The sequence below is a fragment of the Narcine bancroftii genome, chromosome 1 (genome assembly GCF_036971445.1).
Source record: "Narcine bancroftii isolate sNarBan1 chromosome 1, sNarBan1.hap1, whole genome shotgun sequence".
Taxonomy (NCBI): Eukaryota; Metazoa; Chordata; class Chondrichthyes; order Torpediniformes; family Narcinidae; genus Narcine; species Narcine bancroftii.
Window position 1 is genome coordinate 232,951,830 of NC_091469.1, and position 22,222 is coordinate 232,974,051.

Sequence of the window (22,222 nt, forward strand, 5' to 3'; positions counted from 1 at the left end):
CGCAAAGTGGGGTTAAGTTTAGACTTAAGTTAGATTTTATATGTTTTATGAAAAATATTGTTTTGAAGATCCCGTTGTTTTGGTGAATTTTTATTGTTGTTGTTCTCTGTTATAACAAGAGTGAACAGAGAGAGTCCTGAGGGATGAAAGTGCTCAGCGTGATGCTGCCAACCCAGACGGACTGCAGTCTTTCCATTAGGAAATCCAGAATCTCGATATAGAGAAGGGTGTCGAGTCCCAGCAAGGGCAGCTTCGACACCAACCTCTATGGGTTACGGTTGTATGCAATGCCGAGTTGGTTGTTGCGGTCGCGTACTTGCCTTCATTGGGAGGAGGAGCTGATGAGAAGCTGAGGAGTTGAGCTGGGTGGTGTTCGGGGAGTTGACGAACGTCCGCGTCCTAATCCGCGCGACGCTGCGGGCCAGTCAGCGGAGGAAGGTGAAAAAGGTGACACAGGAAGCGGCGCGCGGCCCCGCACCGTGCCGCGGAAGGGTGAGGGCGCTGCACCCGGAACGCCGTCATCGTGCTCTGTGTTGAACGAGATCTTTTCTTCCCGGGCAGCGGTATGCCTCCGAGGAAAGGCAGCAACATTTTCAGCAGCTACCGAGCGCTCGCGCTCTTCTGCAACCACGTCCCGCACGTGGTCCGCTTCCACCAGAAGCACCGCCAGTTCTACTTGGTGACGGCTGTGGGGACAACTTTCCACACTTACAATGTGAGTCACCGTGTTCTGGCCTCTCGGCCACGTGCACCGTGTGCGCGGCGTGACGCCCCGTGCCCTGCACCCCCCCCCCCCCTCCCCGGGAGACGATGATTTCGTTCCACTCCGGCTTCGTTGCAGTTGAGGCCGATGTTGGAACCCCAGACTTTGCAGGAGATGCCTCCTGAGATGGATGGGTGGGTAGCTTTACCCCTGTTCTCTTGGGCCGGAGCATTTCTTTTGTATTTAATCCACTGGGTTTGGGAGCATTTCTTGAATCTATGCCTGTCTAGTCGCCGACCTGCACAAAAATGTACAATGAGATCAATTAATCTGCATGGACAAACCATCCTCCACTGATCTCACTTTTTATTCTCCCCACTTGACTGCTAACTCTTCCACTCACCCATACATGAGAGGCAAGCAGGATAGAAAAAGGAAGGCCTTTGTCAAGCCACACACAAGGTTGATAAACAAGATAGAAGCCCATGGTATTACATGGAAAGTACTAGCATGGATTAAGGATTGGATGGCAGCAAGAGGCTAAGAATTGGAAATTAAAGGGGGCGTTTCTGACTGGCTGAAAGTAACTAGTGATGTTCGGCAGGGACCAGTGTTGGGCCTGTTCATTTTCACCTTGATTTAATGATTTGGATGACAGATTTGATGGCTTTGTGGCCGTGTTTGCAGCTGAAACGAATGTAGGTGGAGTCACGGGTAGTGTTTAAAAAGGTTCTCTGCAGAAGGATTTGGACAGGTTTGTAGTATGGGTAACAAAGTGGCAGATGGAATGGGGAAGTAAGTGTATGGAATAGAAGGAATATAAGTGTAGGCTATTTTCTAAATGAGAGAATTCAGAAATCAGAGAATTGCAAGATTTAGTGCAGGATTTGCTAATAGTTAACTTCCAGGTTGAATTGATGGTAAGGAAGGAAGGAATAAATGCGATGTTTGCAATTATTTCAAGAGGACTAGAATTTAAATACTGACTCTTTATAAGGCTTTGGTCAGATCACATTTTAAGTAGTTTTAGGCCTCATTTTTAAGGAAGAATGTGATTGCATTGGAGAGGGCTCAGAGGAGGTGTATAAAAGTGACCCTGCAGATGAGGTATGTATGAGTAGTGCTACATAGTTCTGTGTCTCTATTTGCTGGATGAGAGTATATCATTAAAACCTGCAGAATATTGAAAGGCCTTAATAGAGTGGACATGGAGATGTTTCCAGTAGTAGGAGAGTCTAGGATCATGGAGATATTTCCAGTAGTAGGAGAGTCTAGGATCAGAGGGTATAGCATCAGAGTAAAAAGATATCCCTTTAGAATAGAGATGAGAAGGAATTTCTTCAGCTGGAGGGTGGTGAATCTGTGGAATTGTACAGCCATGAGGCCAAATCATTGGGTTGTTGTATTCCTGATTATTACGAGTGTTGAGGGTTATGGGGAGAAGGCAGGAAAATGGGGTTGGAAGGGGAAAATAAATCAGCCATGCTGGAATCGCAGAGCACACGAGATGGAGTACTTGGAGATGTATGACTAGATGAGTCAAAGCCAGCATGGTTTCCTTAAGAGAAGATCTTCCTTACAAACATTGGAATTCTTTGAAGAAATGACAAGCAGGCTAGATAAAGGAAATGGAGAGGATGTTGTATATTTGGATTTTCAAAAGGCATTTGACAAGGTGCCGCACACGAGGCTACTTAAGAAAAGAGCCCGTGGTATAACAGGAAACATACAAGTGTGGACTGAGTATTGGTTGATTGCCAGGAAGCAAAGATTAGTTATACAGGGATCATATTCTGGTTGGCTGCCATTTGGTGGTGGTGTTCTATAGGGATCAAGTGATGAAGCAGCTTCTTTTTATGTTGTATGTTAATGATTTACATTAAGAAATGAATGGCTTTGTGGCCAAGTTTGCAAATGATACAAAGGTAGGTGGAGGACCAAGTAGTGCAAAAGAAACCAAGAAGCTGCAGAAAGACTTGGACAGATAAGGATAATGGAAAGAGAAATGGCAAATGAAGTACAGTGTCAGAAAGTATACGATCAATGAATTTGTCAGATGTGTTAAAGAAGTATTCCTGACACAGTATGTGGATTGGCTGACGAGAGGAGAGGCCATATTGGATCTAGTTCTGGGGAATGAACCTGGTCAGGTGGCACACCTCTCGGTGGGGGACCATTTTGGTGAAAGTGACCATAACTCCCTTAGCTTCAACATAGCTATGGAAAAGGATAAAAACAGTCAAAATGAGAAAGTGTTTAACTGGGGAAGGGCTAATTATGAAGGGATGAGGCACAAACTAGCGAGAGTAAATTGGAAACGTGTTTAAGGGTCAAAGCACAGAAGTAATGTGGAGGCAGTTTAGGGACCACTTGTGCAGGGTCAGGATAGGCTTGTCCCAGTGGGACAAAGAAATGAAGGAGGAACAGTAGCTGATGAAACAGGTTAGGCAACTAGTCAAAAGGAAGAAGGAAGCATACATTAAATATAGGAAGCAGGAAGGCTCATGATAAGTTTGTGGTAGCCAGGAAAGAGCTTGAGAGAGCTCGAAGGGGACGTGAGAAAGCTTTGGCGTGTAGAATTAAGGACAACCCCAAGGCATTCTATGTGTATGTGAAGAACAGAAGAATGATGAGAATGAAGGTGGGGCCACTAAAGGATAAAGGAGAAAACATGTGCCTGGAGGCACAGGAGGTTGGGGAGGTCCTAAATGAATACTTTGCATCAATACTCACAAGAGAAATGTACCTTGAGGTCGAAATTGAACAGTCCTGTGTGCAGGATAATGTAGGGATTAAGGAAGAGGAAATGTTAGATCTTCTTAAAAACATCAAGATTGAAAAATCTCCAGGGCCAGATGCAGTATACTTCATGCCCTTCCCAGTTAAGCACTTTCCCAGTTTGACTGTTTTTATCCTTTTCCATAGCTATGTTGAAGCTAAGGGAGTTGTGGTCACTCTCTCCAAAATAGTCCAGAACCAGATCCAACATGGCCTCTCCTCTCATTGGCCAATTTACACACTGTTTCTGGAACGCATCTGACAAATTCATTGATTGTATACTTTCTGACACTGTACTTCATTTGACACTTCTCTTTAGCCACAGGGGAGGTACCAGAGGATTGGAGAATAACCAATATACTCCCCTTTAAAAAAGGGTAATGGGGAGAATCCTGGAAATTATAGACTGGTGAGTCTTGTATCGGTGGTGTGTAAACTAATGGAGAGGATTCTTAAGGATGGGATCTATGAGCATTTGGAGAAGTACAGTCTACTGAAGGATATTCAGCATGGCTTTGTGAAGTAAATTTCGTGCCTCATGAGTTTGAGTTTTTAGAGGAGATAACAAAATAAATTGATGTAAATAAAGTGCAGTAAATGTGGTCGACTTGAGCAAAGAATTTGACAAGATCCCCCCATGAGAGACTCATCTAGAAAGTCATGAGCCATGGGATCAGTGAAACCTTGGCTGTGTTGATAACAAAAAAGATTGGCTTGCAGGAAATGGCAGAGAGTAGGAGTGGAAGCAAAGTATTCTGCCTGGAGGTCAGTGATTAGTGCATTGCCACAAAGATCTGTTCTCGGACCCCTGCTCTTCGTGATGTATATATATATGTATGTTGTGGATGGATCTGAAGGTTGTCAAAGGCTGCAAGGTGATATAGACAGGATGCAGAGTTGGGCAGAAAAGTGGCAGATGGATTTCAATCCGGATAAGTGTGAGGTGATGCATTTTGGAAGGACAAGGTAGAAGAATGAGTACAGGGTTAATGATTGGTTGCTTAAGAGTTTGGTTGAACAGAGGAACCTTGGGTTCAAATCTTTACATCCCTCAAGGTCACCGCACAGGTTGATAGGGTAGTTAAGAATGCTATAGGATGCTGGACTTCATTAATAGGGGGATTGAATTCAGGAGTAGAGAGGTCATGTTGCAACTCTTTTTTTGAAAATTTTATTTATGATAAATCATACAATAACAAATACAATATGAAAAACATAATACATACATGATATTTTAACAAATGGCCTGGAAGTCAGCCTGAAGAAAACTGAGGTCCTCCATCAGCCAGCTCCCCACCATGACTACCAGCCCCCCCACATCTCCATCGGGCACACAAAACTCAAAACGGTCAACCAGTTTACCTATCTCGGCTGCACCATTTCATCAGATGCAAGGATCGACAATGAGATAGACAACAGACTCGCCAAGGCAAATAGCGCCTTTGGAAGACTACACAAAAGAGTCTGGAAAAACAACCAACTGAAAAACCTCACAAAGATAAGCGTATACAGAGCCGTTGTCATACCCACACTCCTGTTCGGCTCCGAATCATGGGTCCTCTACCGGCACCACCTACGGCTCCTAGAACGCTTCCACCAGCGTTGTCTCCGCTCCATCCTCAACATCCATTGGAGCGCTCACACCCCTAACGTCGAGGTACTCGAGATGGCAGAGGTCGACAGCATCGAGTCCACGCTGCTGAAGATCCAGCTGCGCTGGATGGGTCACGTCTCCAGAATGGAGGACCATCGCCTTCCCAAGATCGTATTATATGGCGAGCTCTCCACTGGCCACCGTGACAGAGGTGCACCAAAGAAAAGGTACAAGGACTGCCTAAAGAAATCTCTTGGTGCCTGCCACATTGACCACCGCCAGTGGGCTGATAACGCCTCAAACCGTGCATCTTGGCGCCTCACAGTTTGGCGGGCAGCAGCCTCCTTTGAAGAAGACCGCAGAGCCCACCTCACTGACAAAAGGCAAAGGAGGAAAAACCCAACACCCAACCCCAACCAACCAATTTTCCCTTGCAACCGCTGCAATCGTGTCTGCCTGTCCCGCATCGGACTGGTCAGCCACAAACGAGCCTGCAGCTGACGTGGACTTTTTACCCCCTCCATAAATCTTCGTCCGCGAAGCCAAGCCAAAGAAGAAAAAACCGCTTACAACCCCTCACCTCCCTACCCTAACCTACCCAGCCATCCCCACCCTCCTCTAAACTACCCCAAAAGAAAAAAGAAAAGAAGAAAAAAAAATCACAAAACATAAAACTCTTCAATTATTTGTCATGGTTTGGAGCAACACCATCAATGCGTGGGAAAAAGATTAATAATTCAACCCCATATATTCCAAATATGGGCTCCAAGTTTTAACAAAAAAAAAGAATAATTATTACATAAATTATGTTATCTTTTCCATTCTCATTTCTAAATGCCATCGCTGAATACTCAAATTAGTCTCATTTTTCCAAGTAATTGCCAAGCATTTTCTAGTCACAGCTAAAGCCAATCTCAAAAAAAAGCAATTTGAAATTTATTTAATTTTAACTCCAAACTCAATTTCTTAATGTAACTCAATAAACATACTAAAAGATCAAGTGAAATTTGCAATATAAAAATAGCTTCTAAAAATTCCTTAAGTCTACTCCCTGTGCCGGGGGACTGTCAGGAGTTGGGTCGCTGGCTGGCTGTCATCAGCCCGACCCTGCTAGGTAGCTGAAAGCTGCTAGTCGCTTTGCCTTGCTGCTTTCAGGTGCAGCAGGGGATTCTCCGAGCTGAATAATATACCTACAGGAGGAGGGTTAGGTAAGTGCTCCTTCTGGCCGGGTTCTCCACTTTCAGATGGCCACTTGACAGCCACGTTGGGGTAGAATAGGCGGCTTTACAGTTGGGTATTCTGGCCACCTGAAAGCGGCTTATGAGAAGCATAGATAGGGTGGACAGCCAGTACCTGTTTCCCAGGGCAGGATCAGTAGACACCAGAGGACATATGTACAAAGTGAAGGGAGGGATGATACGGGGATACATCAGAGATAAGGTTTTTTTTTAAAACACAGAGCTGTGGGTGCCTGGAATTGCCTTGCTGGGGATGGTGGTGGAGGCTGTAACATTGGGGGCATTTAAAGAAAAATAGATGGTTACAGGATAGGGAGGATTTAGTACTTTTTTTAAGGAAGGAATATGTAGGTCGGCATAACATCAAGGCCAAAGGGCCTATACTGTGCTGAATTGTTCTATGATCATGCACTTTGGTAGAAAAAATAAATGGGAAGATAATTCTCTGAATGGGGAGAAAATTGAAAATATCCAGATGGAAAGGGACTTGGGAATCTTCGTGAGGGATAGAGTGAAGGTAAACTTGCATGTTGAGTCAGTGTTAAAGAAGCAAATTCAAAGCTGGCATTCATTTCAAGAGGAATAGAATATAAGAGCAGGGATATTATGGCAATGGTGAGACCTCACTTGGAGTATTCTGAGCAGTTTTGGCCTCCTCATTTAAGAAAGGATGTGATGTACAGGTACGTGATCCTTTATCTAGACATCTAAAATCCGGAAAGCTCCAAAGTCTGGCAAGTGGGGACTGGTGGTCGGGGGAGACGGCTGGAGTAGACTGCTGGGCGGCTGAGGAACGCGGTTGGGGGAGACTGCTGGGCGGCTGAGGAACGCGGTTGGGGGAGACTGCTGGGCGGCTGAGGAACGCGGTTGGGGGAGACTGCTGGGCGGCTGAGGAACGTGGTTGGGGGAGACATCTGGACGGCTGAGGAACCACGGTCGGGGGAGACAGCTGAGGGACTGCGGTTGGGGTAGACTGCCGGGCGGCCAAGGAACGTGGTTGGGGGAGACTGCCAGGCGGCCGAGGGACCGGTGGTTGGGGGAGACGGCCGAGTGACCGTGGTCGGTGGAGATGTCCGGGCAGCTGAGGGACTGTGGTCGGGGGAGACGTCTGGGTGGCGAGGGACCGGCGGTCAGGGGAGACGGCCGTGCGACTGGAAAGGGATGGGGGTGGATACGGCAGCACAATTCGGGTGGGCTTTCCGAAATCTGGAAAAATCTGAAATTCGGAACTTGTCCCCCAAGGGTTCCGGATAAAGGATTGAGTACCTGTATTTGGAGAGAGTTTAGAGGATGATTCCAGGAATGAAAGGGTTATCAAATGAGGAGACACAAATTGCCCTCTCCCTTCCGCAGGGACTGCTCCCTTCATGACTTCCTTTTCCACTCCTCTCTTTCTTCCCCACACCAACCCCCGCCATCATCAATCGTTCCCATAGCACCTACACCTGTGACTGCAGGTGATGCTCCACTTGCATTCACAAGTCCTCCCTCACCACCATTTGGGGCTCCAAACCTTCCAAGCGAAGCATCATTTCACTTGTGAATCTACAGGGGTCATCAGGTGCTCCTGTTGTGATCTCCTGTACATTGGAGACACTGGATTCAGACTGAGATCACTTTGTTGAGCATCTTGGCTTTGATGAGCATCTTGGATTTCCCAGTGCCACCCATTTCAATTCCCAGTCCCATTCCCTTGATGGTATAATGTCTATGGTTTCGTGCACTGCCAGATTGAGACCACCTGCAAATTGGAGGAACAACACCTTGTCTTCCATCTGGCACCCTTCAACTGGATGGCTTTAACATTGACTTCACCAATTTCAGTTACCCTCCCCTTTTTACCTCTTTCCCACAGCTTTGTCTCTCTTCCCTTTTTCATCTGTTTCCTTTCAGTCAAAATCAATTTTCTCCTTTTATTATATCCAATTAACATCTTTTGTTGGCCTGAACTCCTCCCCCTGCCAGTCTCTATTCTGATAGCTTCCTGCTCTTTGCTTATTCCTTGAAGAAAGGCTCAGACCCGAAATGTCAGTAATATATCTTTACCTCCAATGAACGCTGCATGACCAGCTGAGTTTCTCCAGCAGCAATCACCGTGTTCTCAGACATTCTTGTTTCTCACCATTGTCACGTGAGGAACCTTTGACAGCTCTTGACCTGTACTTGTTGGAATTTAGGAGAATGAGGGGGGACGTAACCTTGAAGCATTTCAAATGTTGAAAGGCATGGACTGAATCAATGTAGAAAGATTGTTTCCTATGGTGGGAGAGTTGAGGACAAGAGGGCACGACTTCAGGAATGAAGGGTGTTCACTTACAACAGATGTGGAGGAATTTCTTTAGCCAGAGGATGGTGAATCTGTGGAATTTGTTGCCACTGGTGGTTGTGGAGGCCAAATCTTCGGGAAAATTTAAGGGAGAGATTGATATGTTCTTGATTACCCAGTGCATCAAAGGTTATGTGGAGAAGACTGGGCAGTGGGGCTGAGTGAGGGAAAATGTATCAAAGTATAAACACACAGAAATGCTGGAGGAACTTGGCCAGTTGTGCAGCATCCACAGGAGGTTAAGATGCAGTGCTTTCTATAATGTTTGAGGCAAATACTTTTTTTTTCCCCTCTATTTCCCCCCTGTACTTCAGTTTTAAATTTATAATCAAAATGATTTGTGTATGATTGAAATGCACATTCCATATTTTATTCAAGGTTATTTGTATACATTTTGGTTTGACCATGTAGAAATTACAGCACTTTTTATGTGTAGTTTGCCCATTTTAGGACACCATAATGTTTGGGACATTTGGCTTTACAGATGTTTGTGATTGGTATGTTTAATTGCTTCATTGATGCATTGTTTCAAGAGAGCTAGGCTTGCTTCTAAGCTTTTGATCATATTTGGAATCTGTAGTTGTCATATTTCGACATGAGGACCAGAGTTGTGCCCAATGAAAGTCAAAGAAGCAATTATGAGGCTGAAAAACAAAAATAAATCAGTAAGAGACATCGGCCAAACAAGATTACCAAAATCAACTGTTTGGAACATGATTAAGAAGAAAGAGCATACTGGCGTGCTCTTTAATTGCAAAGGGACTGGTAGGCGAAGGAAGGCCTCCATTGCTGATGACAGAAGAATTCTCATCATGGCAAAGAAAAATTCTCAAATGTCTGTCTGACTGATCAGAAACACTCTTCAGGAGACGGGTGTAGATGTGTCGATGACTACTGTCTGCAGAAGACTTCATGAACAGAAATACAGAGGCTACACTGCAAGTGTAGGTAGCTGCAGAAACAGCATTGCCAGATTATAGTTTACCAAGAAGTATTTAAAAGAGTCTTCAGAAGTCTAGAAAAAGGTCTTGTGGATTGATGAGACCAAGATGAACCTATATCAGAGTAATGGCAAGAGGAAAGTGTGGAAGCGTAAAGGAACTGCACAAGAACCAAAGCTAAGCACGTCATCTGTGAAACATTGATGGTTTGGGATGTTATGGCCTGGGCATATATGACTGCCACAAGTACTGGTGCCTGTGGTGCATCACAATCTTCATTGTGATGTAACTGCTGATGGCAGAAACAAAATGAATTCTGAGGTGCATAGAAACATTTGTTCACGTTCGAGCAAATGCCTCCAAACTCATTGGACAGGGCATCTTTCTACAGCAAGGCAATGATCCCAAACATACTGCTAAATCAACAAAGGAGATTTTCAAAGCTAAAAATTGGAAAATGATTGATTGGCGAAGTCAGTCACCTGATCTAAATCCAATTGAGCACGTCTTCCATAAGGTGAAGAGAAAACTTAAGGGGAAGAGTTCCTGAAACAAGCAGGAGCTGAAGATGGCTGCAGTAGATGCCTGGCAGCATACCACCAGAGAAGATGCGCTGCTCCTGGTGATGTCTATGAATCGCAAACTTCAAGCAGTCATTGCATGCAAGGAATATGCAACAAAGTACTAAACATGACTACTTTAATGTACATACCATTTCTAAACTCAAATATTATGGTGACCTGAAATGTAGGGACTATGTATAAAAAGTGCTGTAATAATTTCTACATGGTCAAACCCAAATGTATACAAACACCTTTTAATAAAATCTGGAATGTGCATTTTAATCATGTGAATTGCTTAATTACATATTTAAAACTTTAGATCACGGGTAAATAAAGGGGAAAAATGTCTTTGTCCTAAACATTATGGAGGGAACTGTATATTACTGACATTTCGGGCCTGAGCCCTTCAAGGTATAAGCAAAAAGCGGGAAGGTATCTGAATAAAGACTAAAGACTGGCAGGCATTGGGCTCTAGACCAACAGGCAAAAGGCATTAATTAGATATAAGAGGAAAAGTGAAAATTTCCCTTTGAAAGGAGACAGAGGGAAGAGAGACAGAGGGAAGAGAGACAGAGGGAAGAGAGACAGAGGGAAGAGAGACAGAGGGAAGAGAGACAGAGGGAAGAGAGACAGAGGGAAGAGAGACAGAGGGAAGAGAGACAGAGGGAAGAGAGACAGAGGGAAGAGAGACAGAGGGAAGAGAGACAGAGGGAAGAGAGACAGAGGGAAGAGAGACAGAGGGAAGAGAGACAGAGGGAAGAGAGACAGAGGGAAGAGAGACAGAGGGAAGAGAGACAGAGGGAAGAGAGACAGAGGGAAGAGAGACAGAGGGAAGAGAGACAGAGGGAAGAGAGACAGAGGGAAGAGAGACAGAGGGAAGAGAGACAGAGGGAAGAGAGACAGAGGGAAGAGAGACAGAGGGAAGAGAGACAGAGGGAAGAGAGACAGAGGGAAGAGAGACAGAGGGAAGAGAGACAGAGGGAAGAGAGACAGAGGGAAGAGAGACAGAGGGAAGAGAGACAGAGGGAAGAGAGACAGAGGGAAGAGAGACAGAGGGAAGAGAGACAGAGGGAAGAGAGACAGAGGGAAGAGAGACAGAGGGAAGAGAGACAGAGGGAAGAGAGACAGAGGGAAGAGAGACAGAGGGAAGAGAGACAGAGGGAAGAGAGACAGAGGGAAGGGAGACAGAGGGAAGGGAGACAGAGGGAAGGGAGACAGAGGGAAGGGAGACAGAGGGAAGGGAGACAGAGGGAAGGGAGACAGAGGGAAGGGAGACAGAGGGAAGGGAGACAGAGGGAAGGGAGACAGAGGGAAGGGAGACAGAGGGAAGGGAGACAGAGGGAAGGGAGACAGAGGGAAGGGAGACAGAGGGAAGGGAGACAGAGGGAAGGGAGACAGAGGGAAGGGAGACAGAGGGAAGGGAGACAGAGGGAAGGGAGACAGAGGGAAGGGAGACAGAGGGAAGGGAGACAGAGGGAAGGGAGACAGAGGGAAGGGAGACAGAGGGAAGGGAGACAGAGGGAAGGGAGACAGAGGGAAGGGAGACAGAGGGAAGGGAGACAGAGGGAAGGGAGACAGAGGGAAGGGAGACAGAGGGAAGGGAGACAGAGGGAAGGGAGACAGAGGGAAGGGAGACAGAGGGAAGGGAGACAGAGGGAAGGGAGACAGAGGGAAGGGAGACAGAGGGAAGGGAGACAGAGGGAAGGGAGACAGAGGGAAGGGAGACAGAGGGAAGGGAGACAGAGGGAAGGGAGACAGAGGGAAGGGAGACAGAGGGAAGGGAGACAGAGGGAAGGGAGACAGAGGGAAGGGAGACAGAGGGAAGGGAGACAGAGGGAAGGGAGACAGAGGGAAGGGAGACAGAGGGAAGGGAGACAGAGGGAAGGGAGACAGAGGGAAGGGAGACAGAGGGAAGGGAGACAGAGGGAAGGGAGACAGAGGGAAGGGAGACAGAGGGAAGGGAGACAGAGGGAAGGGAGACAGAGGGAAGGGAGACAGAGGGAAGAGAGACAGAGGGAAGAGAGACAGAGGGAAGAGAGACAGAGGGAAGAGAGACAGAGGGAAGAGAGACAGAGGGAAGAGAGACAGAGGGAAGAGAGACAGAGGGAAGAGAGACAGAGGGAAGAGAGACAGAGGGAAGAGAGACAGAGGGAAGAGAGACAGAGGGAAGAGAGACAGAGGGAAGAGAGACAGAGGGAAGAGAGACAGAGGGAAGAGAGACAGAGGGAAGAGAGACAGAGGGAAGAGAGACAGAGGGAAGAGAGACAGAGGGAAGAGAGACAGAGGGAAGAGAGACAGAGGGAAGAGAGACAGAGGGAAGAGAGACAGAGGGAAGAGAGACAGAGGGAAGAGAGACAGAGGGAAGAGAGACAGAGGGAAGAGAGACAGAGGGAAGAGAGACAGAGGGAAGAGAGACAGAGGGAAGAGAGACAGAGGGAAGAGAGACAGAGGGAAGAGAGACAGAGGGAAGAGAGACAGAGGGAAGAGAGACAGAGGGAAGAGAGACAGAGGGAAGAGAGACAGAGGGAAGAGAGACAGAGGGAAGAGAGACAGAGGGAAGAGAGACAGAGGGAAGAGAGACAGAGGGAAGAGAGACAGAGGGAAGAGAGACAGAGGGAAGAGAGACAGAGGGAAGAGAGACAGAGGGAAGAGAGACAGAGGGAAGAGAGACAGAGGGAAGAGAGACAGAGGGAAGAGAGACAGAGGGAAGAGAGACAGAGGGAAGAGAGACAGAGGGAAGAGAGACAGAGGGAAGAGAGACAGAGGGAAGAGAGACAGAGGGAAGAGAGACAGAGGGAAGAGAGACAGAGGGAAGAGAGACAGAGGGAAGAGAGACAGAGGGAAGAGAGACAGAGGGAAGAGAGACAGAGGGAAGAGAGACAGAGGGAAGAGAGACAGAGGGAAGAGAGACAGAGGGAAGAGAGACAGAGGGAAGAGAGACAGAGGGAAGAGAGACAGAGGGAAGAGAGACAGAGGGAAGAGAGACAGAGGGAAGAGAGACAGAGGGAAGAGAGACAGAGGGAAGAGAGACAGAGGGAAGAGAGACAGAGGGAAGAGAGACAGAGGGAAGAGAGACAGAGGGAAGAGAGACAGAGGGAAGAGAGACAGAGGGAAGAGAGACAGAGGGAAGAGAGACAGAGGGAAGAGAGACAGAGGGAAGAGAGACAGAGGGAAGAGAGACAGAGGGAAGAGAGACAGAGGGAAGAGAGACAGAGGGAAGAGAGACAGAGGGAAGAGAGACAGAGGGAAGAGAGACAGAGGGAAGAGAGACAGAGGGAAGAGAGACAGAGGGAAGAGAGACAGAGGGAAGAGAGACAGAGGGAAGAGAGACAGAGGGAAGAGAGACAGAGGGAAGAGAGACAGAGGGAAGAGAGACAGAGGGAAGAGAGACAGAGGGAAGAGAGACAGAGGGAAGAGAGACAGAGGGAAGAGAGACAGAGGGAAGAGAGACAGAGGGAAGAGAGACAGAGGGAAGAGAGACAGAGGGAAGAGAGACAGAGGGAAGAGAGACAGAGGGAAGAGAGACAGAGGGAAGAGAGACAGAGGGAAGAGAGACAGAGGGAAGAGAGACAGAGGGAAGAGAGACAGAGGGAAGAGAGACAGAGGGAAGAGAGACAGAGGGAAGAGAGACAGAGGGAAGAGAGACAGAGGGAAGAGAGACAGAGGGAAGAGAGACAGAGGGAAGAGAGACAGAGGGAAGAGAGACAGAGGGAAGAGAGACAGAGGGAAGAGAGACAGAGGGAAGAGAGACAGAGGGAAGAGAGACAGAGGGAAGAGAGACAGAGGGAAGAGAGACAGAGGGAAGAGAGACAGAGGGAAGAGAGACAGAGGGAAGAGAGACAGAGGGAAGAGAGACAGAGGGAAGAGAGACAGAGGGAAGAGAGACAGAGGGAAGAGAGACAGAGGGAAGAGAGACAGAGGGAAGAGAGACAGAGGGAAGAGAGACAGAGGGAAGAGAGACAGAGGGAAGAGAGACAGAGGGAAGAGAGACAGAGGGAAGAGAGACAGAGGGAAGAGAGACAGAGGGAAGAGAGACAGAGGGAAGAGAGACAGAGGGAAGAGAGACAGAGGGAAGAGAGACAGAGGGAAGAGAGACAGAGGGAAGAGAGACAGAGGGAAGAGAGACAGAGGGAAGAGAGACAGAGGGAAGAGAGACAGAGGGAAGAGAGACAGAGGGAAGAGAGACAGAGGGAAGAGAGACAGAGGGAAGAGAGACAGAGGGAAGAGAGACAGAGGGAAGAGAGACAGAGGGAAGAGAGACAGAGGGAAGAGAGACAGAGGGAAGAGAGACAGAGGGAAGAGAGACAGAGGGAAGAGAGACAGAGGGAAGAGAGACAGAGGGAAGAGAGACAGAGGGAAGAGAGACAGAGGGAAGAGAGACAGAGGGAAGAGAGACAGAGGGAAGAGAGACAGAGGGAAGAGAGACAGAGGGAAGAGAGACAGAGGGAAGAGAGACAGAGGGAAGAGAGACAGAGGGAAGAGAGACAGAGGGAAGAGAGACAGAGGGAAGAGAGACAGAGGGAAGAGAGACAGAGGGAAGAGAGACAGAGGGAAGAGAGACAGAGGGAAGAGAGACAGAGGGAAGAGAGACAGAGGGAAGAGAGACAGAGGGAAGAGAGACAGAGGGAAGAGAGACAGAGGGAAGAGAGACAGAGGGAAGAGAGACAGAGGGAAGAGAGACAGAGGGAAGAGAGACAGAGGGAAGAGAGACAGAGGGAAGAGAGACAGAGGGAAGAGAGACAGAGGGAAGAGAGACAGAGGGAAGAGAGACAGAGGGAAGAGAGACAGAGGGAAGAGAGACAGAGGGAAGAGAGACAGAGGGAAGAGAGACAGAGGGAAGAGAGACAGAGGGAAGAGAGACAGAGGGAAGAGAGACAGAGGGAAGAGAGACAGAGGGAAGAGAGACAGAGGGAAGAGAGACAGAGGGAAGAGAGACAGAGGGAAGAGAGACAGAGGGAAGAGAGACAGAGGGAAGAGAGACAGACAGAACTAGGGGAAAGATGACATGGGAGGAGGGGGGGAATTAATGGAAACCAAAGAAGTCCATGCTAGTGCCATCCAGTTAAAGGGTGCCTAGATGGATGATGAGATTGTCCCTCCATCTGGTATTGCATGAGGTCATGGACAGACGTATCAGTAAGTGAATGACTGACAGACTCGATGGACTGAATAGCCTATTTCTGCTTCCCTGTCTTGTGGGCAGAATGGCCTAATTCCACTCCTAAGTCTTGTGGTCTTTTGTTTCAGCTGTTCAGGACATTGATGTGATTGTACTTGTACTCGGAGTTTGCAGATCTGGTTTCCATGCTACAAGAAGAATATGATTAAGCTAGGGAGGGTCCAGAAAAGATTCACAAGGATATTTCTGGCATTGGAAGGCTGAATAGATGGCACTGTTTTTCCCTGGGGTGTGTAATAAGGAAGACCTTATAAAAGATTTATAAACTCGTGAGGGGCATTATTCAGATGGAATGTTATAAATTTTTCTCCCCAGAGTAGGATCATCTAAAATTAGAGGGCATCGGTTTTAGATGAGTGGTAAAAGGCCCAAAATTGGAGCTGAGAGTCAAGTTGTTGTTCACAGAGGATGGTGTGTATTTGCAATGATCTGCGAGAGGATTAGGGTTGTGGTAGAGATGTGTACAATGACAATGTTAGATGAGACATTTGGACAGAAATATGGATGGGAAAGGATTAGAGTGATATGGGACTACCTTTGGTTGTCATGGGCCCTGTTTCTATGCTGTATGTTTCTATTACAAAAGTGCAACTACATTTACTTAAGTAATTTTCTGAGTGCACGTTTTGACCTTAAAATTGTCTTACAGAACAAGTTAATTTTTCTTTTAGAAAAATTGGTTAAGTATTAAAGTACTTGGTAGTTGTAATTTATTATACGCATCACTGTTGACCTTGGTGTAAGATGATAATTGTAATGCAAGGAATAAATATAAAAGCACTGAAAATATTCTGCAGCTGTTTTATTTCTATCATTTGTAGTTTTTTAATTTTTTTATTTAATGTAAATATCATTTGTTTTAACAGGTAAAAAAACTTGGAATTGTTGCAGTTAGTAAGTATGCAAACTTCTGTTTGTACTTGTACTGTTTTTAAAATGTGGCCTTTTGAATTCTGCATGAATAGATAACTCTTCTCATTTGTATTAACTATAGTTTTCTAAATTACAATTAAAGGTGAACTTCATTCCTCTTGGCTTACTATTCAACAACGTTAAAATCAAGAATATTTAAAATGGCACCATTTTTAAAAAAAAAGTTCCAGAAAATTATTTTACTGGCTAATTATTTACCTTGCAGCACTGGCTATTTAATAGATTCACTTCAGAAATAATAAAAGTGTATGTGAAGAACTTGCAATACCAAGAAGATAAAAGAGGACTGGTCCAAAAGACTATGATGAGAAATGATTAATAATTAGGGTTCTGCCTCCGCTGCCATAAACATAATTAGTTGGAATTATTACATTTTCTATATCAAGTAGTGAGTTAATTTGTTTTTTTTTAAAAACTTTATTTAAAAATTTTCAAACAAAAACTTTTACAAAATCCATAACTTAAAAATTAAAACTAAAACTACAACTATCCCACCCCTTCCCCCCCTCCCTCAACAGACCCCACAAGGGAAGCAAAAACATTTATCACAATTTAAGATATTACTAGGTTCATACATCTCAAATAAAGCAACCACATCTTAATAAAAAAATCATAATTATCATGCAAATTGTGTTATTTTTTTTCCATATAAATATGGGACCTTAACTTATTATGCCAACGATTTACATTTATCTCAACTTCATCTTACCAAGAAGTTGTAACACATTTACATGCCACCGTCAATGCTAAATGCAAAAAGGCTATCTGAAACTTATCTAACCCCAAGTCCAAAAATGGAACGATATAACCCAACAAGAAAATTTTCGGATCTAATTTTGGGGGTGATGATGGCTGTCTTGGGTATGTCCTCAGGGTGCACCAGGATCAGGTGATATCACCAGGTCAACCTTGGAGAAAACCCTTGCACCGTGCAGGTTGGCCATAAAGTCTTGGATGTGAGGGATGGGGTAACGGTCAGGAACTGTTGCCTCGTTGAGTTGTTGATAGTCTCCGCAGGGACACCAGCCGCTTTCAGGACAGGTGGAGCGGCGAGGCCCATGGGCTGTCAGACCGCCGAATGATCCCCAGTTCCAACAGGTGCGGAAACTCCTCCTTTGCCACCTGGAGCTTGTCAGGCGGGAGCCGGCGTGCCTTGGCGTGAACCAGTGGGCCCTGGGTGGGGATGTGGTGGAACACCCCATGGCGCGGTAAGGCAGCGGAGAACTGTGGCTTGAGGAGTGTCGAGAACTCGTCCAGGATTCGGTGGAACGTCTCTGGGCATGCTGATCGTGGCCATCTGTGGTTGCTCCGAGTGGGAGGCGTCGAGCCGAATGGCCTGGAAGGTACTGGCGTCCACCAGGCGCCTACCTCGAATGTCCACCAGAACCCGTGTGCGAGGAGGAAGTCTGCAGCCAGGATGGCGGTCGGGAGGGACGAGTCGGTGAACCTCCAAAGGAAATTCTGTTGGCCGATCTGGAAGTGGACTGCCTTGTCTCCATATGTCCGGATTTCTGTTGCGTTGGCTGCACGGAGGGGAGGTCCATGAGGTCGGTTCCTGGACTCGACGGCCTTTGCCGGGATGACACTGAACTGGGCTCCAGTGTCAACGAGGAACTGCCGGCCGCTGACTGAGTCCCACAGGTAGAGGAGGCTTTGTTCTTGGCCAGCCAATAACAGTGGCTGGCCTGGTTGTTTCCCTGGAATGAGCAGGACTGACAACACTTCTGAGCCTTGGCTCCCAAGCGCTGGTGGTAGAAGCAGAGGCCTGGAGCGAATGCTGTGGCCTTGGTTATGCTCTTGGGGGCCCCTGCAGGGGCTGGATGCTCTACCACAGCACTAGGGGCAGGCTTGGCATGGTCGTGCCCATGCTTCGTGACCTGCTGGACCACTGAGCCCTCTGGGAATCGTGCAAGCCATAGCTCGTGGGCCTCCTGGGTGACTTTCCTCGGGTCGATGAAGCTCTCCTGGACCAGCAGCGGCCAGATGTCCCCGGGCATATGGTCGAGGAAAATGCACTTGAAGAGTGGGCAGTTGGTGTGATCACCCATGAATGCGAGCACCTCGTCCATCAGCTCCATTGGGGACCTGTCCCCCAGGGTGTTGAGGTGCAGCATCCGAGCGGCACGCTGGTGCTGGATAGTCCGAGGGATCCAGTAAGCACTCGCTTGATGGTCTCGTATTTGTCTTCGGCAGGTAGGTGCTGAACGAGGTGCAGCACACATCTCTCAGTGGCCTGGTCCAGGGCAGCGACCACATGGTAGAATTTGGTTGTGTTGGACGAAATCTGGCAGAGGTGAAACTGAGCCTCCGTGTGGCCGAGCCAGGTCTACGGCTCCTGAACCCAGAATTCAGGCAGATTCACGGCTATAGCGCTGATCCCAAGCTTGCTCGTGATGGGTTCAAAGACCCTTGAACCTGTTGGGGTCACCAATTGTAGCAGCAGGTATACTGAAAGAACATGAACAACCAGACAGGTTGAGCTCAGTGAGCAGACTAGTTTATTGCAGGCTGCTGGGCTGCACTTATACTCGCAGCCCTGTCCTGGCTGAGAACCGCGCTGGAGGGCGCTGATGTCACCCGGGCATCACATGGTCTCCCAGCATGGGCTTCTGAACCCCGTGCTGGGAGGAAGGGAAAAACCCCGACGGCGCCATTTTGGCTGGCTGCCCCGCCGCATGGCTTACAAGCGGGGCCGGTTCACCTGCCTAGTGGTGAGCCGCCACACTGTATCTTACATTAAACAATTTGTTCACACCTTCCAAACACATCCTCTCCCAGTTGGCCTGATCAATATCACAAATTAAAAAATTTTCCCATTTAATCCAAGATTTATCTAAATTTATTTTTTTCATAGTATCTTGTAACAAGGCATATATCTCTGAAATAAAACCCTTATCCGAAAAATGAAAATTCATAGACTCAAATTTGGTCAACTTGGGAATTTTCATTTTTCTTCCAAAATTTTCTTTTACTAACGCTCTAATTTGACCATGCCTTCAAAGTGTCCCATAGAACTGTATTCCTATTCAAATCTAAAAAAGAAGCAATTTGATCCTTAATAAATTTTACAAATTCTGTTTTTTTTTCAATAACATTGCATTAAACCTCCAATGAAAAGTTGATTGACTAACTTCCAGTCCAACACAAGAAATAAATAACAATAAATGATTAGGAATAATTCTACTCTTATATTCAGCTTGAATAAAACATGATTGCAAATGTGCAGATACTAAAAAAAAGTCAATCCTTGAAAAAGAATTATGGCGTGGAAAGTAAAATGAAAAATCTTTCTCAGTTGGGTTTAATCGTCTCCAAACTTCTATCAGATTTAAATCTTTCATCAGTGACATCAATTGAACCACTGCCTTTGATTTTTTTCACAATTTTTGGAGATTTATCTAATAATGGATCTAATACACAATTAAAATCACCCCCAATCAAAATATTTTCTTTAGCTTGGCTTTAAGTTGTCCGTGAACTACTCTTTGCAGATGATGCCGCTTTAGTTGCCCATTCAGAGCCAGCTCTTCAGCGCTTGACGTCCTGCTTTACGGAAACTGCCAAAATGTTTGGCCTGGAAGTCAGCCTGAAGAAAACATAGGTCCTCCATCAGCCAGCTCCCCACCATGACTACCAGCCCCCCCACATCTCCATCGGGCACACAAAACTCAAAACGGTCAACCAGTTTACCTATCTCGGCTGCACCATTTCATCAGATGCAAGGATCGACAATGAGATAGACAACAGACTCGCCAAGGCAAATAGTGCCTTTGGAAGACTACACAAAAGAGTCTGGAAAAACAACCAACTGAAAAACCTCACAAAGATAAGCGTATACAGAGCCGTTGTCATACCCACACTCCTGTTCGGCTCCGAATCATGGGTCCTCTACCGGCACCACCTACGGCTCCCAGAACGCTTCCACCAGCATTGTCTCCGCTCCATCCTCAACATCCATTGGAGCGCTTACACCCCTAACGTCGAAGTACTCGAGATGGCAGAGGTCGACAGCATCGAGTCCACGCTGCTGAAGATCCAGCTGAGCTGGATGGGTCACGTCTCCAGAATGGAGGACCATCGCCTTCCCAAGATCGTGTTATATGGCGAGCTCTCCACTGGCCACCGTGACAGAGGTGCACCAAAGAAAAGGTACAAGGACTGCCTAAAGAAATCTCTTGGTGCCTGCCACATTGACCACCGCCAGTGGGCTGATATCGCCTCAAACCGTGCATCTTGGCGCCTCACAGTTTGGCGGGCAGCAACCTCCTTTGAAGAAGACCGCAGAGCCCACCTCACTGACAAAAGGCAAAGGAGGAAAAACCCAACACCCAACCCCAACCAACCAATTTTCCCTTGCAACCACTGCAATCGTGTCTGCCTGTCCCGCATCGGACTTGTCAGCCACAAACGAGCCTGCAGCTGACGTGGACTTTTTACCCCCTCCATAAATCTTCGTCCGCGAAGCCAAGCCAAAGAAAAAGAAGTTAGAAAAGCTTCAGACAGAAATTGTTCCTCATAAACATTAGGAGTGTACACATTCAGCAAAGACCATGCTTCAGCAAAGAGTTTACAATTAATAATTCAGCCAGCAGATTCCACCAAAGATTCAAGTTCAAATGGTATTTTCTTATGTATCAAAATTGCCACTCCTCTCACTTTCGAATTAAAAGAATATTAAAGTACATCACCGACCCAATCCCTCTTCAATTTCAAATGTTCTCTTTCAATTAAATGAGTTTCCTGCAAAAAAGCAATATCAATTTTCATATTTTTTATATAAGCTAAAACTCATTTTTGTTTAATCGGGTTATTTAAACCCTGTACACTAAACGTTGCAAAATTCAGGTTGGATGTTATTATCAAAATAAAGTAAAAACAAAATCAGAATCCCCTTTTTCTATTCTATTCACAAAAAAACCCTCCCTTTTCCGATAATAAAATTTAAAGCTCCCCTTGCAAAATAATCTAAATTAAAGAATCACTCAGCCCCTCTTTAACAGAATAAAACTAGCACTAGGAAGAAGTATTTTTTATGTAAATACTACAAAAGCAGTAACTCCCCACTTAACTGGGTGTGGAAAGAAATAAAATCCCTCCCACTAGTGGCGAACGACTTCCGAAAGCTTCAGCGAGCTCCATCCCCCCAACTGGACTTACAAAATTATAAGTCTAAATCAGCTCATAAGCCCAATGAATTCAATCCAAAAACTTGCTCTGGATCATCAATATCAATCAGGCTCTTTGAAATATTTGTCTTCCCATTCCCATTTCCATTCTTCTTATCAGATGTCTTCCTCCTAGGTGAAGAATGCCTTTCAGTAGCTCTGTCTGGCAAAGAATTAGCAAAATTTAAAGCATCATGGTCACTCTCAAAAAACTGTGATTGGAAGTTCCCGTAAAAGATCTTCAATACTGCAGGGTATCTAAAAGAAAATTTATGACCCTTATTCCAAAGCACTTCCTTAGCAGAATTAAATTCTTTACGCCTTTTAATAATTTCTTGACTGAAATTTGGAGAGAAAAAAACCTTATTTCCTTGTATCATCAACGGGGATTGATATCTAAGTGCATTTTGGACTGCAACTCTCAATATAGTTTCCCTATCTTGGTAGCGTAGACAATGAATCAAAACAGTTCTTGGAGGTTGACTCGAGTATGGTTTCCTTCGTAGAGCCCTATGTGCTCTATCTAATTCCAAACCTTCAGGAAAAAATTTCAATCCCAGTGCTTTGGTGATCCATTAAAAATTTTTTTTTATTGGATCCAGACCTTCAATTCCTTCAGGAATTCCCACTATTTTAACATTATTCCGACGGCTTTTCCAGAGTCTATTTTTTAAACATTCCTTTTTCTGAATTTCCCTTCCAACAAAATAATTTTTCACTTTTTCTATTTTTTCTTTATTTCGGTCCACTTGTTCTTTACAGACTTGAAAGGCACCTTCCATCTTCTTAAAATTATCTTGAA

The 22,222-nt window shown here is 46.1% G+C and overlaps 1 protein-coding gene across 1 annotated transcript in view; it reads left to right on the forward strand.

Moving 5' to 3' along the window:
- Positions 1–492: 492 nt before the first annotated feature.
- Positions 493–22,222, forward strand: part of wdr36 (WD repeat domain 36) — a 129,752-nt gene continuing 108,022 nt past the window's right edge. Inside the window, exons 1-2 of the mRNA XM_069892753.1 lie at positions 493–715; positions 16,189–16,216. Of these exons, the coding sequence (XP_069748854.1) occupies positions 566–715; positions 16,189–16,216 (178 nt within the window). The 5' untranslated portion in view covers positions 493–565. The remainder of the gene's footprint in view (positions 716–16,188; positions 16,217–22,222) is intronic.